General features: G+C 42.4%; 1 protein-coding gene across 2 annotated transcripts in view; it reads left to right on the forward strand.

Moving 5' to 3' along the window:
• erbb4b (erb-b2 receptor tyrosine kinase 4b) overlaps positions 1-19,224 on the forward strand; it is a 464,723-nt gene that overhangs the window by 335,767 nt on the left and 109,732 nt on the right. For both annotated transcript variants that reach the window (XM_090230064.1, XM_036974796.2), the window contains exons 6-11: positions 1,274-1,392; positions 3,229-3,370; positions 5,739-5,852; positions 6,375-6,501; positions 10,098-10,171; positions 16,640-16,730. In XM_090230064.1, coding sequence (XP_090086190.1) covers positions 1,274-1,392; positions 3,229-3,370; positions 5,739-5,852; positions 6,375-6,501; positions 10,098-10,171; positions 16,640-16,730 — 667 coding nt within the window. The remainder of the gene's footprint in view (positions 1-1,273; positions 1,393-3,228; positions 3,371-5,738; positions 5,853-6,374; positions 6,502-10,097; positions 10,172-16,639; positions 16,731-19,224) is intronic.

Genomic DNA, 19,224 nt, shown 5'->3' on the forward strand with positions numbered 1-19,224 from the left:
ACTAACGGTGGCGAGAGGCGCATGGCAGGCGTAATGGACTGCATTGATGATACGTTAGTGAGGTGAGGAGAGGAGGACAAGGGGGAGAGGAAGGGGAGGGGTTGAGTGAGAAGAGCAGTAGAGGACGGCAGGAGGAGGATGTGCCGGGGAGGAGGGAAAAGAGGTGAGGAATGTGGGCAGACCAGACGGGCCAGTCTCACTGTGACAAGGTATCACCATCACCACCAACCCAAAGGGTCAGCACATCAAAGTGCTGTGCTCTACTCAGCAAGACATATTCCACAAGCATTTGCGCAATTAAACCAATTTATAAATTGACAACGTCATATAGCTACATATAAAGGCAAGTGTTGATTATTGCGCAAGCACACACCCATGCATGCTCACCAACATTCATACACACACACACACACACACACACACACACACACACACACACACACACACACACACTGGAAGGTAAACCTCAGCTCGGGCATCAACACGGCCTCTGAGGAAGAAATGCTTATCTGTTAAACGTCACCCTGTATTCAGCTGTAGCTGTCAACTTGTGAGGCGGGTGGTGAGGCAGAGGCATACGACACACACACACACACACACACACACACACACACACACACACACACACACACACACACACACACACACACACACACACACACACACACACACAGACAGGCGTACCCATCAGTCCATCAGCAACCCATCAAGCCCATATGGCTGGACATCAACAGGACTGGTGAATGGAGTTGGAGGAGAATGAGAACAGGGTTGGCGGTGGAAGCAGCACATTCAGGAGAAATAGCTGATAGCCGTTTCAATCACACTGTCAATGTCAGACAGGAAACATAGAAATTCAGCTCCATACAGCACCACAGACTGGCAGACTGTCATATGAACATCAGTCTAACAGCAGGGTATCTCTCCAAAATACTCTTTACTCAGCTAAACTCCATATTGCCTTAGCTGAAGTCTATCGGTCTGTTTCCTGGACACAGAGGAAGCCTTGTCATATGGACTGAAATGCATGTTCAATGGTGATTCCCCATTGAGAATGCATTTTTCGACCAGGCATGGGATTAATAAACAATATGTGTGACTTCATTCTGCAGGAAAACAGTCAACATGATAGATTTAACTTTAGGGAGGCTATGTTTTCCACAAGCACTATGTTTCCTTGTTTCCTTGTTTGGATTCTAGTCAAAGTAATGCTTCTGTGATGGGAACCTGTTATATCTTGTTCTGATGCTCTTTCCCTTTTGTCTTTCTCCAGTGACTAAAACAGTGTGTGCTGAGCAGTGTGATGGTCGCTGTTTCGGACCCTGGGTCAGTAACTGCTGCCATCGCGAGTGTGCAGGAGGATGCTCCGGACCCAAGGATACGGACTGCTTCGTATGTACACACACACACTTACACGCAGGAGCATGCACACACACACTCACCCACCTGCGTGTGGACACAGACATGCATGCTCGCGCACACACACACACACACACACACACACATATACATACACTTTATAAAGCTTATCGTCACAAAAGAGAAAGCTCTCCTTTCAATCACCTGTTGCCATGGTGAACAGTCTCAAACCGTCCAAGACAGAGTTTTTGATTATAGACCAGCAAGTCTATTTCTTCCTGTTCTCTTCTTGTTCTCTTCTTTAGTACATCAGAGCTTTTATCTTATCTGTGACCTTTTGTGTGAATGTGAGGCTATTTCCATTAGAGGCTATTCATACTTCCATAGAGAAGTCGCTCCTGACACAGAATCTCCCTGTTTAAACTGTCTACTTCCCAAAGGCACCGTATTCCCTCTGTGGTGCAATCCTTTTGATCAGGACCCATAGGGCTCTAGCCAAAAGTAGTTCACTACATATGGAATAGGGTGCCATTTGGGACACACCCATCATTCTTTGTGGGAAAGATAGATAACGTTCAAATCAAATTTTCTCCCACAATGCCTTGTGCTGTGCCCACCTCCCTTTCTTTATTACTCTCTCTCTCTAATGAATGTGCAAAACTGTCATCAAGGTAAAGGGTGGCTATTTGAAGAATCTCAAATGTGAAATATGATTTGATTTGTTTAAACACTTTATTGGTTACCACATGATTCCATATGTGCTATTTCATAGTTTTGTTGTCTTCATTATTATTCTACAATGTAGAAACTAGTAAATAGAAAGAAAAACCCTTGAATGAGCAGGTGTTCTAAAACTTTTGACCGGTAGTCTACATTTTTTCTCTCTCTCTTTTCTCTCTGTCACGCCCTGACCATAGTTTGCTTTGTATGTTTATATGTTTTGTTAGGTCAGGGTGTGATCTGAGTGGGCATTCTATGTTGTATGTCTAGTTTGTCTGTTTCTGTGTTTGGCCTGATATGGTTCTCAATCAGAGGCAAGTGTTAGTCATTGTCTCTGATTGGGAACCATATTTAGGTAGCCTTTGTGGGTGAATGTCTATGTTATGTGGCTTGTATGCACAGTGGTTCCTGTGTCAGTGTTTGTGCCACACGGGACTGTTTTGTTTATATTCACTTTGTTATTTTCTATTCTTTTGTGTTCAGTTTATACTATTAAAACATGGACACTTACCATGCTGCATTTTGGTCCGATCCCTGTTACTCCTCTTCAGACGAAGAGGAAATCAGCCGTTATACTCCCTCCCCTATCTTCTCTCTCGTTCTCTTTCTTTCTCCCTCTCTTTATCCATTTATCCTTTCTGGATCTAACTTATTTCCAGAGTTTGTGTTATATTTCATGATGTATTGGGCTCTCCTTTCTGTTTAATTAGATACTGGGAGTTCTAACTATTGATATTACTTTTTCAACACGGATTTGAATCAATGGTTTTCATGTTATTCACACCTGAGCTATCTTCAGAGTGGAAAAACACTCTGGGGTTGCATTCCAAATGGCACCCTATCCCCTATATAGTTATGTCTTTAACCAAAGCCCTATCAAAGGTAGTGTGCTTCACAGGGAATAGGGTGCCATTTGTCACCCATTAAGTCTGTGTAGTGTTTAACAGTCTTTGTGTTTACAGCTACATACCAGTTACTTGATCATGTGCTTGCTTGGAGAGCATAGGGCTGCCAGTGACAAAAACAATCTTTAAGGACTGTTATTTAGCTGGAAACCACAATGTGCTAACTGTGTTTCCATGAGCACCCAGCACTAATATGTGTGTCTGTGTGTGTGCGCACACGTACTTGTGTGTGTTTCATCTACAGGCTTGCACCAACTTCAACGACAGCGGGGCGTGTGTGACCCAGTGCCCCCAGCCCCATGTATACAACCCCACCACCTTCCAGCTGGAAAGCAACCCCAGAGCCAAGTACACCTACGGAGCCTTCTGCGTCAAGAAGTGTCCACGTAAGGAATGACACACACACAACAACATACAGTACACATGCTTGTGAAATAACAGGACATAAAACATGTGTTTTACCAGTGGAAGCAAAATAACATCAATGTTTTGATGATATTTGCAACACCACTGGCCTGGCCAAAGAGCTTTTTTTTCATGTCATCTGACCAAAGCACCAGTTCTAATCCAAGTGCCAATGCCTTTTAGCAAACTCCAGGCGTTTACATTTCATTGTTGTCTCATTACCATATTTTGCCATTAACGAACATACAATTATGTATTTTCTATTAGCAATTATCTATTTTAAATACATTTTCTTGGTCTTAGAGTCATTAAATATGCAGAGTACGTTTGGGGGAGTTACTGATTTCAATACATGTAAAAAAAATCTATATAAAAAAATAGGAAAACTCAATGTTATGACTTGTTGGATGATATGAAAATAGTTCTATTTGGCCATGCACACCAATGCATGTCCAGAAAAGAATCCCATACCTCCAGTAAAATATGGTGGTGGATCTTTGATGTTATGGGGCTGTTTTTCTTCCACTGGTCCTGGGGCCCTTGTTAAGGTCAACAGCATCATGAACTTTACCCAGTACCAGTACATTTTTGACAAAAACACGGTTGCCTCTGCCAGGTGGGTGAAACTTGGCCACAAGACAATAACTCCAAGCACACATCACAATCCACAAAGAAATGGTTAATAGGCCACAAAATCAACATTTTGCAATGGCCATCTCAGTGTTTGGACTTGAAACCCATTGAAAGCCTGTGGTTTGAATTGAAGAGGGCAGTCCATAAACGCAGACAAAAGATACCAAAGATCTGGAGGGATTCTGTATGGAGAAATGGTCTAAGATCCTTTCCAATGTGTTCTCCAACTCATAAAACATTTAGAAAAAGGCTCAGTGCTGTTATCCTCGCAATGTGAGGTATTGATCGGTATTGAAAACTGGGGTGTCAATCATTTTGACCCATACCTTTTTGAGAAAGAAATGTTTTACTTAACGAACAAAATGTCTTTCTCTGAGCAATTGTATAGTTTTTTTTGTTGCATACAATATAGCTCAGTATTTGAATTGTTTATTTTCTACAGTAATTTTTGCTTTATCAAGGGTGTCAATAATTTCGGATCCCACTGTACAAACCAAATACCCTGAAGATAAACTGCTCTGTCATATTCTGAACATATAACACACACCGACATACAAACACTCTCCTTGCCATAAACACTTAACCGCCACAGATCAGAAGGACACCATTTAAACAGCCTAGGCCTTGAAACATCATCATTAGCTGAGCAGAGCTGGCTGGTCCTGCTCATGAACTACCAAGGGCCTCAGGATATTGATTAATTTCTCAACCCTCCTGTTTTTAAGTCTGAACTTTTTTTCCCAGAAGAACACAGAAAGAAACTTCCTTGGTCATCTCTACTTAGCACCCTCTTCACATCTCCCCTTCATCCTCCCTTTCCTTTAAAGAAGCCATTTCCTCGATTGATTTAAATAACCTGTCCTCTCCTCTCTCCGCTCGGTGCTGATTTAAATAGCCAGGATGAGTGGGTGTTTTGTACAGATTTCAAGACACTGTTGGGAGTTATTCTGGCTCACATGCCAGATACAACCCTACAAAGACAAAGATGATGGGGTTCTGGGAGGGAAGGGTAGCAGGCGGGGATGGGAGGGAGGGAGAGGAGAATGGGTGCAGAGTGAGGGAGAAGAAAAGTACATCATTAACACGTTATTTTTTAGCAATGGAGTCTTTTTGTGGTCTTTTGAAGTGGGGCGTGTGCCCGGCACTCTGCAAGGCACTGCACTAGGCGCTCTGATCTGTAACTATGGCTTTCCACTTGGAGCTCTGCTAGCCTTTCTACCCTATTCCCTAATGCACTACTGTAGACCAGGCCACTATACCATGGTATTCTGGAGATGGCCTGCCACAAGGACCCATGCAATTTAGGTGTCCATCTCTAAACCTGAGGTTGCGAGCAAATCAATCATTTGATGTGTCTGTGTGTCCCTAAACTCTCCCTTCCTCAGTTCAGACTATCAGATATCATGCCAGCCAAAGCAGTAGAGAAAATACGGTCTCACCTGGAGAGAACAATAAGACAAGATAAAGAGGACAAGGAACGTGTTTAATCAGATGAGTCATCTTCAGTAGAACAGCAGCAGAGGAAACGTTTTACAACTGTTCACTGCCTTCAAGTCTCACAAGCATAAAGTAGACATTCATTTACAGTGTAGCTCCATGGCAGTCAGTCATACAGTTGTACTTGTCCCTTCATATATCAATACCTGAGTGTGAGAGTCTGTTATCATGCAAGTGATCTGACACATGCCGTGGTTAACTCTGTGTATGCTGTTCCAGATAACTTTGTGGTGGACCACAGCTCCTGTGTGAGGGCTTGTCCCAGCAACAAGATGGAAGTAGAAAATGACCGCATCAAGATGTGCATCGCCTGCACTGATATCTGTCCAAAAGGTACCCTAATCCTGCACTGATATCTGTCCAAAAGGTACCCTAATACTGCACTGATATCTGTCCAAAAGGTACCCTAATCCTGCACTGATATCTGTCCAAAAGGTACCCTAATCCTGCACTGTCCTGGGCCTTATCCCACTACCATTCACATCCAGCATATTCATCTGGTTGATTGGATGTATTTGGGGTTGTGCTGTGGTTGTGGTTGTGGTTGTGGTTGTGCTGTGGTTGTGGTTGTGGTTGTGCTGTGGTTGTTGTTGTGCTGTGGCTGTGGTTGTGCTGTGGTTGTGTTTGTGCTGTGGTTGTGCTGTGGTTGTGGTTGTGTATGACAATGGCTTACCCACTGCTCCAACCTCTACAACCTCTGTGTGTCTTTTGTGACTGTCTGATCCATGTGAGTGTACTGGATGCGTTTTGAAGTGGTTGGAATGAAGTAGAACACCTGTTTCCCTTGAACATCAGTGGACATTTTGAGCAAGTAATTTTTCTCCTTCTTCATCTTCATCTCCTTGTCTGTTTTAGCCTGTGATGGTATAGGTACAGCCAGTCTGCAGTCAGCCCAGACTGTGGACTCCAGCAACATAGACAAGTTCACCAACTGTACCAAGATCAATGGAAACCTGGTCTTCCTCATCACTGGCATTAAAGGGTGAGAGCAGAAAACACACACACACACACACACACACACACACACACACACACACACACACACACACACACACACACACACACCATACTGTATATACAAACATTGGCAGTGGAATGGCCTTACTGAAGAGCTCAGTGACTTTCAAAGGGACTTTCAACCTTTCCAACAAAACAGTTTGTCACATTTCTGCCCTGCTAGAGCTGCCCCGGTCAACTGTAACTGCTGTTACGTCTAGGGGCAACAATGGCTCAGCCGCGAAGTGGCAGGCCACACAAGATCACAAAATGGGACCGCCAAGTGCTGAAGCACGTAGTGCGTAAAAATAGTTTGTCCTTAGTTGCAATACTCACTATCAGATTCCAAACTGTTCTGGAAGCAACGTCAGCACAATAACTGTTTGTCGGGAGCTTCATGAAATTGGTTTCCATGGCCGAGCAGCCGCACCCAAGCCTAATATCACCATGCACAATGCCAAGTGTCGGCTGGATTGGTGTAAACCTCACCACCATTAGACTCTGGAGCAGTGGAAACAAGTTCTCTGGAGTGATGAATCATGCTTTACCATCTGACAGTCTGGCGGACTAATGTGGGTTTGGTGGATGCCAGGACAACCCAATGAAGAGTGCCTGTAAAACTGTTTTGGTGGAGGAGGAATAATGGTCTGGGGTTGCTTTTCATGATTCGGGCTAGGCCCTTTAGTTCCAGTGAAGGGAAATCTTAACGCTACAGCATACAATGACATTCTAGAAGATTCTGTGCTTACAACTTTGTGCCAACAGTTTGGGGAAGGCCCTTTCCTGTTTCAGCATGACAAAGCTCCCGTGCACAAAGCCAGGTCCATACAGAAATGTTTTGTCAATATTGGTGTGGAAGAACTTGACTGCCCTGCACAGAGCCCTGACTTCAACCTTATCGAACGCCTTTGTGATGAATTGGAACTCTGACTGTGAGCCAGGCCTAATCGCGCAACATCTGTCCCCTCAGCAATGTTACAACATCTAGTAGAAAGCTTTCCCAGAAGAGTGGAGGCTGTTATAACAGGAAAGGTGGGACCAACTCCATAATAATGCCAATGATTTTAGAATGAGATGTTCGACAAGCAGGTGTCCACATACTTTTGGTAATGTAGCGTACCTTCTGTTTCTAAAAACACAACTCCCCCTCGAATCTGTGTTTCCTGTAATGATACAGAAGCCAAGGCCCTTGCGAAGTGATGGAAACAGCTACTTCTACAGTGCCATCAGAAGGTATTCACAACCCTTAACTTTGTACACATTTTGTTGTGTTACAGCCTGAATTAAAAATGTATTAAATGGAGATGTTGTTTCACTGGCCTAAACACAATAACCCATAATGTCAAAGTGGAATTATGTTTTTAGAACTTTTTACAATTGAATTAAAAATGAAAATCTGAAATGTATTGAGTTAATAAGTATTCAACCCCTTTGTTATGGCAAGCCTAAATAAGTTCTGCTAAACAAGTCACATAATACGTTTCATGGACTCTTTGTGCAATTGAGTGTGATTTTTGAATGACTACCTGATTTGTGTAGCCCACACACAATTATCTGTAAGGCCGAGCAGTGAATTTCAAACACAGATACAACCACAAAGACCTGGGAGGTTTTCCAATGCATAGCAAAGGTGGGGACATATTGATATATGGGTAAAAAACAAACATTGAATATCTCTTTGAGCATGGTGAAGTTATTAATTACACTTTGGATGGTGTATCAATACACCCAGTCACTACAAATATACAGGGATCCTTCCGAACTCAGTTGTGGTAGAGGAAGGAAACCGCTCAGGGATTTCACCATGAGGCCAAAGGTGACATTAAGAGCTAAATGGCTGTGATAGAAGAAAACTGAGAATGGATCAACAACATTGTAGTTACTCCACAATACTAACCTAAATGACAGAGTGAAAAGAAGGAAGCCTGTACAGAATAAAAATACTCTAAAACATGCATCCTGTTTGCAGTAGGGGACTAAAGTAAAATTGCAATAAAAATTGCAAAGAAGTTAACTTCATGTCCTGATTTACATAGTGTTATGTTTGGGGAAAATCCAACATCAAATCCAACAACACATCACTGAGTACCACTCTTCATATTTGATGGCTGCATCATGTTATGGGTATGCTGTATCATGTTATGGGGAGTTTTTGTTTTGGATCAAAATAAACGGAATAGAACTCACCACAGGCACAATCCTAGAGGAGAACCCTGTTGTCTGCTGTCCAACAGACACTGGGAGACAAATTCACCTTTCAGAAGGACAATAGTTACACTGGAGATTCTTACCAGGATGACAGTGAATGTTGGCCAAGTTTCAGTTTTGACTTAAATTAGTTTGAAATTCTATGGCAAGACCTGAAAATGTCTGTCTAGCAATGATCAACAACCAACTTGACAGAGCTTGAAGAATTTTAAAAAGAATAATGTGCTAATCCAGGTGTTTAAAGCTTTTAGAGACCCAGAAAGTAATTCCTGTCAAAGGTGATTCTAACATGTATTGACCCAGGGGTGTGAATACTTATGTAAATTAGATATTCTGTATTTTGTTTTCAATACATTTGCAAACATTTCTAAAAACATGTTTTCATTTTGTCCTTAAGGGGTTTAGCACTTTGTTCTATTGTGTCGGGAAAAAATAAATTTAATCCATTTTGAGTTCAGGCTGTAACAAAAAATGTGGAAAAAGTCAGGAGGTATGAATACTTTCTGAAGGCACCGTAGGTCTCAGAGTGGGTGATGTCAACGATGGACGTTACTGGCGCACATATAGCTATCCAGCTAGACATTCCACATTGGCTACATAAACACCAGTGTTTGTGGTCAGTTCCATTTCAATTCACTCAATTCAGGAAATAAACTGAAAGCTTATTTGCCAAAATTGACTGAATTGACATGGAACTGACCCCAACCCTGCTAACCAGGTAAATTGAGAGACTCCCTCAGGTACTTAGTAATAACAGCACATATAATGGCTTCGGTGCCTAAGAGTAAACAGTACCTTACTGGTATAGCACAGTGCATCGAGTGTTATGTCCTTGTTATGGGGGTCAGCATGTTCAATATTATTCCATCTGCAATCCAGGCTCATGTCAGCCATCTTAGCAGGCTGTTGCTAGTTGTGTACAGTATACACAGTGGAAGAGTCGGTGTACCACAGTACAGTGACTGCAGTGCCTGAGACCATGAAACCCCTCCAGCTATTCCTCTAAACAGAGCCAGAGGAGCACAGTGGAGCACAGTGGAGTACTGAGGAGCACAGTGGAGCTCCCTGCAATACAGAATAAACACTTGTTATGTGTGTGACTTGACAGCTTTATGTTTATGTTGTTTATGTTTATGTTTATTTGTCTCTCTTTAACTCTGTTTGTCTCTCTTTCTCTCACTCTCTCACTCTCTCTCTTTCTCTCTCCCTTTCCACTCTCTCCATCTCCCATCCTGCTTCCTTTCTCTCTTCATCTCTCTCTTGCTTGCTCTCTCTCCTCTCTTCCTCTCTCTCTCCTCTCTTCCTCTCTCTTTCTTTCTTTCTTTCTTTTTCTCTCTCTCTCCCTCTCTCTCACCCCCCCCCCCCCTCTCACAGGGATGTGTACCACAACATTGAGGCTCTGGATCCAGAGAAACTGAATGTGTTTCGGACTGTTAGGGAGATTACAGGTGAGAAACATAAAATAAAATTGAACACGTATTTTACCTTTATTTCTACAGGTAAGTCAATTGATAAGAACAAAGATCCAATGAACATTTCCGATACCATTCTTCTCTTCTCATGCTTGGTTGAATATACACTGAGTATACAAAACATTAGGATCTCCTTCCTAATATGGAGTTGCACACCCTTCCCCCTTTGCCCTCAGAACAGACTCAATTTGTTGGGGCATGGACTCCATAAGGTGTTAAACGCATTCTACAGGTATGCTGGCCCATGTTGACTCCAATGCATCCCACAGTTGTGTCAAGTTAGCTGGATGTCCTTTGGGTGGTGTACCATTCTTGATACACACAGGAAACTGTTGAGTGTGAAAAACCCAGCAGCGTTGCAGTTCATGACACAAACCTGTGCGCTCGGCACCTACTACCATACCCCGTTCAAAGGCACATAAATCTTTTGTCTTGCCCATTCACCCTCTCAATGACACACATGCACAATCCATGTCTCAATTGTCTCAGGGCTTAAACATCCTTCTTTAAACTGTCTCCTCCCCTTCATCACTGATTGATGTGGATTTAAGAAGTGACATCAATAAGGGATCATAGCTTTCACCTGGTCAGTGGAAAAAGCAGGTGTTCTTAATGTTTTGTATACTCGGTGTACATATCATGTAGGCCTACTGGTCAGCCCCTATCCAAGCATCTTTAAATTATTCTTTATCATTTGGTTTTCCCCTCATCAAATTTGCATGGTGTCCCTTCTCTTACACTTTCACTCAGTACAGAGGGGGCTTGTGTGTGTTTGCTGGTGCCCACCAGAGACCGTAGACCAAAGACAGAAAGGCTGAATGAGTATGATGAATACAAGATGAGATGAGGGTCTCCCTATCTCTTCCATCTCTTCCCTCTCCCATGGGGACCTACAACTCCCAGTTTCAAATTGTCACAGTTTCCCAGCTCTACGTGTGTGCGTGCGTGTGTGAGTGCGTGGGTGGGTGGGTGTATGTGTGTGTATAAATTCATGTAGAGTGAATCCCCTTTCCCCTATCCTCCTCAACCTGATCTCATTCTTTCACTTCAAAATTTGCCTTAATTAGATGAACTTTGATTTTTGACCAATTAATCACACGTGGTTAAAACAGAAACAACTCAAAGGGTTAAGTTTAGCTATTAATTCTGAGTGGTTAAGTTTAGGGCAATGGTTTGGGTAAGGTTTAAAACAAAATAATTAAAAACAATGCACTGTTTCCACTAAATATCATCAAGTACTCTCCCTCCTTGATAGAGAATTGTGAACTGACATGGTCAGTGGTCTAAGCAGCGTGCTCTGGCTCTGGGCCTCTTGAGTTCCAGTGCTGTGCCATTGTTTTATTCGTTTGTTTTTAGTAAGCGCCGACGAAGTTATATATCAACGTCCTCTGTACCTTTTCAAACGTACGGAATTAACGTCTCTTTCCTCCGCTACAGTGTCACCCACCCCCTTATCCCTTCATTCCTGTGACAGGAGGTGAGCTGGTACAGCCAATGTGTGCCTCCCTTTTTTTTAAAGTAGTGCACTATATAGGGAATAGACTGCCATTTGGGAAGCAAACGGTGAGACAGGAGCTGCCTTTTCTCTGTAGCCCTGTGGTCATGCATGACACCCTGTGTCACCCGTCACCTCTAAGAGCTGTCAGTGCTGTGACTTCTCCACCGAGCCATCAACCCCGTCACACATACACACACGCACGCACACATATACACACATACACAGACACACACACACACACACACACACACACACACACACACACACACACACACAGGCATCGATGCACACAGACACAAACAGACACGCACACAGGCATCGATGCACACACACACGCACACACAAACACGTCACCCATTCTGATCCGACGTAGGGGTTACAATCTCTGAATGCTATAGCTCTCAGATGGACAGTCAGTCTAGGAGGTAACCATCTCACCCTACATCTCTTCCCCTGCCAAGTATTCTTCCAAAACATAGCACTTGTTTTTTTCTACTTCTAAGAGGTCAGGGCAGGCCTATCTATAGAGTACGGTCAGTCTGCCATCCACTGAAGCAATTCAGAATAAGTGAGGTTCCCAGTACATGGATTTGACTCTAATCATCGATGTTTCTATCTCTTAACCTTTGGACTGTTGCATGTGGCCCTCCTCTCTGTGAGGCAATCCTGGGTAATTTGCTTTTCGCATGGATGCGCCAGTAACGTGGCTCTCAGTGAACCTAAATCCCCACTCTACTCTTCTCTAGCGGTTCTTGCCTGCTTCTAGCCTGCTCCTGACTCTATCCTTTCACCAGACATTTACTGCCCACAGCCCACAGAGAGAGAGACAAAGAGAGAGGGGGTCGTGGGGAGATAGGAGAGAGAAGAATGAGAAATAGAGGATAATAAACTGAGGAGAGATGGAATAAGGAGGACAACACATACAGTGAGACCTGAACTCCCTATAGACTACAGTCAAGCTGGATGCAGGATCCCATTGGGACCTGTTGTACCCTGTCTTACCTATTGATTAATGGCTAATGCTGCTGTTAGCCTAATGCTGTTAGCACAGGGAGGCAGGAAGGTACTCATCAGGCCCTCGTTAGCACCATTAGGAAGATGAAGCGATGAAGCACCCTCCACCTCTCCTCTCGTCCCACCTCTCTTCTCCATCTCTCCTCTCAGAAAAAACTAACAGCCACTTAAGGAGAGACCATTGGAGAGGTGTAGAGATGAGAAAGAGGAGGAAGAAGAAGAGGAGGGGGAAATAGTGGTGGAAAGTAATACACCGTAAAGGGAATAGGTTGTCATTGGGATGTAACTCTATCAGTTAAAGGCCCTGAACTTCAGATCACAATGCTGCTTCAGCTACTGTGACGTCAGAGGACATGTTTCTCTCTGTCAGTGAATGTGCCCTTTATCCATAACTAACACTCGTTATACAATATACCATTTATTTTATAAGTCTCTGGATAGTGATTTGTTTATGTCTCAAATAGTATATTTATTGCCATGTTATGTTGGAGGTTGCATCCATGAATGCTAATGCCATGGAAAGCAAGTTGTGATGCATTTATTAATTTACGTTTGATTCGGGTTCATCTTATACACTGTAAAACCAAGTGTTTACGATCTGAACCCATAACTAAACACTTTTCTTTAACACTTTTTAAACACGTCAAGGCATTTAGAATGTCAATGAAAATGTGTCACAGTGTTTAGATTGTAAACACCAGAACATGTTTATTCACTTTGACACTTTTTAAACACATGAACATGTTTATTCAGCACAAGGCATTTCGGTTTTAAACGCTATACACTGGTGGTGGTGTTTTAACACTGTAGGGTGTAAAGCCATATCTGCATATTTCCCAGCATGCCTTTCGAGTGGATGTGAGAGATACCCACCAATGACTCTGTTGGTTACTGACAGAGACATGCTTGTTGCATTCAGTAACTTATATTACTGAAGCCTTCACCAAGTGACTGCGTAAGTGAGTGTGTTTCAGTTAAAAGTAAATCCTTTCGACCACATGTTATACAATGTGTAAGGCCTTTAGTTAGTTATTGTGGTCTTAAAATCATGCCTCATGGGCAACATCAGACTGCAAGTCAGAGTGATGTGATTAGTAATTCCTATTGGAATTTAGCCAGAGGGAGGATATCCAACAATTGGAATATTTATCATCCACAAACTGCACTCAAAATGATTGCTATAGTGAAGGACTTAACAAACAAAACTACCTAAACCATCTCATTAACGGATGCAATAAGTCCAACCCCTTACAGATTTGATTAGATTAGAATGGTTTTGTCATTTGTCTTTGTATAGCATAAGATCAATTTATCAATCAATGAGGAAACATAGATATTAAAACAACATATTCAAAAAAATCTGATAATGAGGCCCCTCCCATGTCTTTTTCACTCTGAGAGAGTTAACGGAAATGAACTCATCGCAGTCGAGAGAAACAAATGTGCAATTGTGCTGAAATGTGGGTAAGGTGATAGACATTCCTTACACTGATCTGAATAAAAGGCATTGAAAGTCACATACACTGAGCTAGATGGCTGCTGGCTGCGTCTAAGATGGCAACCTATTCCCTAGATAGTGCACTACTTTTGACCAGAGCATTTTGGGCCCTGATTAGGGTTGCAAAAGCTACCGGTAATTTACCAGAGTTACTGGAATCTTCAGTAATTTTGTCATTAGCAGTTAATATGTAGCAATCTATGGTAACTTTCTGGTAATTAATACTTCAATAACTTTGAATAATAATATAATAGGATGACACTGCAGCGGATAGCAGCTGTCTTACGGGCTTCTGTGTGGTTTTTTACGCTGATCTTAACTTTTTTGTACATAATGTCTCCTCCATCATTTCCTATGACTGAAAACAGCTTCTGGACATTAGAACAGTCAACACTAACCTCGATTTGGAAAATGTCAACTTCAATGAGTCGGGCAGCTCTGGACACTCTGCTTACTCCGGACCAGGCCCTAATCCGTGAGCCTCGGAAGAGGAAGCGGCATCGAAAGAGAGCGGAAACAAAAGAGAAGAAGGCGAGGCAGCATCCTGGCGAGACTACGTCGGCGAGCAAATAGCCTGCCATTGACCTCTGTTCTGTTGGCGAACCTGCAGTCACTGGAGAACAAACTGGATGAGCACCGTTCGAGACCATCCTATCAACGGGACCTGAAAAACTGTAATATCCTATGTTTCTCAGAGTCGTGGCTGAACGAGACATGGATAATATACATCTCGCAGGTTTTTCTATTCATCGTCAAGACCGGACGGCAGACTTGGGTAAGATGAAGGGAGCAGAGGTGTGTCTCTTTGCTAGCAGAATGTATGGAAGTGGGGGTTTATCCGATCGCCTACGAATTCTCAGAAGGCAGCCCGACCTTCGGCCCCTCTTTCTCTGCCACCTCTTCACTCAGATCACGGGGATCGGGGCCTGTTCCAGGGGAAGCAATATATCCTTTACGTCGGACTTGTCAGAGTCATGAAAGGAAAAAAAGGATTCTGCTAGTCCGTGGTTAGTAATCGCAGTCCTGATGTCTAGAAGTTATTTTCGGTCATAAGAGATGGTAGCGGAAACTTTATGTACAAAATAAGTTAAAAAATAAGTTACAAACAACGCAAAAAAACAAAATCGGCTGGGGTCACGGGAAACGTCTGCCTTCTTCTCCGGCGCCATCTTATTTGACATGTGAAGGGGCCACAAAGAGAGACAGAGATCTAAAGTACTGCACTATACAGTGAATAGGGTGCCATTTCAGATGTAGGAGAGGAACATGAGAGGAACAGGAGAGGAACAGGAGAGGGACATGAGAGGAACAGGAGAGGAACAGGAGAGGAACAGGAGGGGAACAGGAGGGGAACAGGAGGGGAACAGGAGAGGGACAGGAGGGGAAGAGGAGGGGGACAGGAGAGGAACAGGAGAGGGACAGGAGAGGAACGGGAGGGGAACGGGAGAGGGACGGGAGAGGTACGGGAGAGGAACGGGAGAGGGACGGGAGAGGAACGGGAGAGGAACGGGAGAGGGACGGGAGAGGAACAGGAGGGGAACAGGAGAAGAACAGGAGATATGCCTGTAGAATGATTAAGGCAGACTTGAAGGTAATCTTTCTCTTGTAAACAACTTAGAAACAACGTTATTTTAGAAAGTCATCTCACATCATCAGACCGGGAGATGCATTCATCAGGGATGCAAACACATGCTGATATGAGCCACATACATTTAATTAGTTAGACAACATTCTTCCTCTCATATCCCTTTCCAAGGTAATGAATTTGATTAAATCCAATCAAAATATCAGTTTTGAAACTATTATGAAATGTATCCTTGGAAATATGCGGCCGTCTGGAGTTTTCAATGTTAAAGTAATTGTGTGTTTTGCGTTATCCTTGGTCTTTGTATAACTTTTCAGCCCCTCTCCTCTCTTCCTCATATGTTCATTATTTTTGTCCTCAACTGGCTAGAACGTGATTGCTCCCCTCAACTCTAAATATTTCATTTATTTTCATCCATTATTAAAAGTTCTAAATGATCCATGGTCATCCACTCAGCTATTCATTCAACCTGCTAAATGATTTATTGCCCAGAAGCAGATATAGGAAATGCAAAAATATTTGTATGTCAGATATCTTCTTGGTCATGTATACCTGACATGTTTCACTCATGACAGGGAGGTATTGGGAAGGTCTTTATTGTAAATAAAGATCTTGTGTTTTCAAGAACTTACCTGGTTAAATAAAGGCTATAAATAGGTATCACAATGCCTTGTCCACTAGCAACATGTGTGGCTCACTATGTTACATTCATTAAAGTATCATGTTACCTTGGTTTTCCTGTGTGTGTTAGGATTTGCTGTGTATCTGGTAATACATCACCGATATTAGCAGTGATGTTATTGGCTGTGTTCCTGTTGAAATGGTATGTGATTGGTTGTGTCCCTGTAGGTTTCCTGAACATCCAGTCGTGGCCAGAGAACATGACAGACCTGAGTGTCTTCTCCAATCTGGCAACCATAGGAGGTAGAGCACTGTACAGGTAAGAACCCACATGACATTACTACAGTACATTATTACAGTACATTACTATGCTACATTATTATAGTACATTACAGCACTACATTACTACTACATCTTTCGATCAATATGGTGCCTTTTGGGAAGTGTAACTTGGTCCCTAAAAAACGTTTGATTTCATCTTATTTGAACATGTTCAACTTCATAAAAACATGTTTTCCCATCTCAAGATGTTAAATAAAAATGACTATAGTAAGTGCGTAACAGGGTTGATGATTTCCTCTTAAGTCAGCTATACATTTCCATGAGACAGGGGGAATGGAAGCTTGTTGTGTGTAACAGGAAGGGGCAATTGAATGCAAGCATAAAATATTGAATCGTTCAAACATTTCTAACCTGTTAATCTATGGGTAACAGGATTGACATGTTATACTCGACTAGAATAGTTTCACCATATTAAAACAAGAGTTCAGTTCACATAACAGGGTTGAACTTAAATGGGGGACAGATGCAAATGAATAACTAATTACATTAAATAAATAATAATCTATAGCTCTAAATAATAATAATAAATAGCAACATAATAACTAGGGCTTTTCAATGATGGTGAAAACTTAGAGAAATGTTGGGGTAAAGTGGGTTCAAATCTACCTAGAAGTCACTGCACGGAGGGACATGTCAAAATGCTGAATTTTGGCACTTTAGCAGGTCTTTATTTTTTATTCCGATTTATTGAATTCTCCATATGGTCTGTAGTAAAGGGCACTTCATTTATTATAACAGGCTTTTAAAACTCAATAGTGTTGAACAATTTCTACTTAAAATATCAAAGGGACGCAAAAGGCGCTCATTTTATAGAATGACCCTAGGTGTGGAACCTAATAATAAAATATAACACTGTTTATATTGTATATTTATGCCTGGAACTCAGTTGAGAGATGTGAATAATGAAGAGCAGTGGTCCAAGCATGAGGCCCTGGGGAACACCACTGACATCTACTCTACATTACATCACTAGCGTACCATACTTTGTGGTGTGTTAACAATGTAGCACTATTCCTCAGGAGCTAGTGATTTACCATTATTAGCTTGTGTACAGGCAGTTTGTCATCTAAGAATGGTTATAATAAATATAATAAATTATAAATAAATATGAATAATGTCATTGTTCCTTTGTGACCTCATCAGAATACCATAGATATCCAACTCTGCTAATTTGATAGATGGAAAGTTGTCGCAATTGGTCATTTACCATGCCAAAGCTTCCCCAGTTGAATCAGTGCTGGTCAATGCACAGACACACACATAAACACGCGCACACATAAACACACACGCACGAATTTGGAAGAAGTCTGGTTCATCCTTGGGAGGAATTTCCAAATGCCTGAAGGTACCACGTTCATCTGTACAAACAATAGTACGCAAGGACCACGCAGCCGTCATACCGCTCAGGAAAAAGACACATTCTGTCTCCTAGAGATGAACATACTTTGGTGCGAAAAGTGCAGATCAATCCCAGAACAACAGCAAAGGACCTTGTGAAGATGCTGGAGGAAACAGGTAAAAAAGTATCTATATCCACAGTAAAACGAGTCCTGTATCGACATAACCTGAAAGGCCGCTCAGCAAGGAAGAAGTCGCAGCTCCAATACCACCATAAATTAAGCCAGACTACGGTTTGCAACTGCACATGGGGTCAATGATTGTACTTTTTGGAGAAATGTCCTCTGGTCTGATAAAAGAAAAATAGAACTGTTTGACCATAACGACCATCGTTATGTTTGAAAGAAAAAGAGGGAGGCTTGCAAGCCGAAGAACACCATCCCAACCGTGAAGCACAGGGGTGGCAGCATCATGTTGTGGGGGTGCTTTGCTGCAGAAGGGACTGATACACTTCACAAAATAGATGGCATCATGAGGTAGGCAAATTATGTGGATATATTGAAGCAACATCTCAAGACATCAGTCAGGAAGTTAAAGCTTGGTCGCAAATGGGTCTTCCAAATGGACAATGACCCCAAGCATACTTCCAAAGTTATGGCAAAATGGCTTAAGGACAACAAAGTCAGCATATTGGAGTGGCCATCACAAAGCCCTGACCTCAATCCTATAGAAAATGTGTCGGTAGAACTGAAAAAGTGTGTGCGAGCAAGGCCTACAAACCTGACTCAGTTACACTAGCTCTGTCAGGATTAATGTGCCAAAATTCACCCAACTTATTGTGGGAAGCTTGTGGAAGTTTACCCAAAACATTAGACCGGATACCACGGTATGACAAAATGTTTATTTCCACTGCTCTAATTATGTAGGTAACCAGTTCATAATACTGTCGCAATACCTTGAGGGATGGTAGTATATGGCCAATATACCACGGCTAAGGGCTATATCCAGGCATTTCTCGTTGCGTTGTGCATAAGAACAGTCCTTAGCCGTGGTATATTGACCATATACCATACCCACTCAGGCCTTATTGCTTAATTATGTTCCGGCCCCCCACCATCCGCTCAAGAAAAAAA

The sequence above is a fragment of the Oncorhynchus mykiss genome, chromosome 3, assembly GCF_057628025.1.
Source record: "Oncorhynchus mykiss isolate SJ-2025 chromosome 3, ASM5762802v1, whole genome shotgun sequence".
Lineage (NCBI taxonomy): Eukaryota > Metazoa > Chordata > Actinopteri > Salmoniformes > Salmonidae > Oncorhynchus > Oncorhynchus mykiss.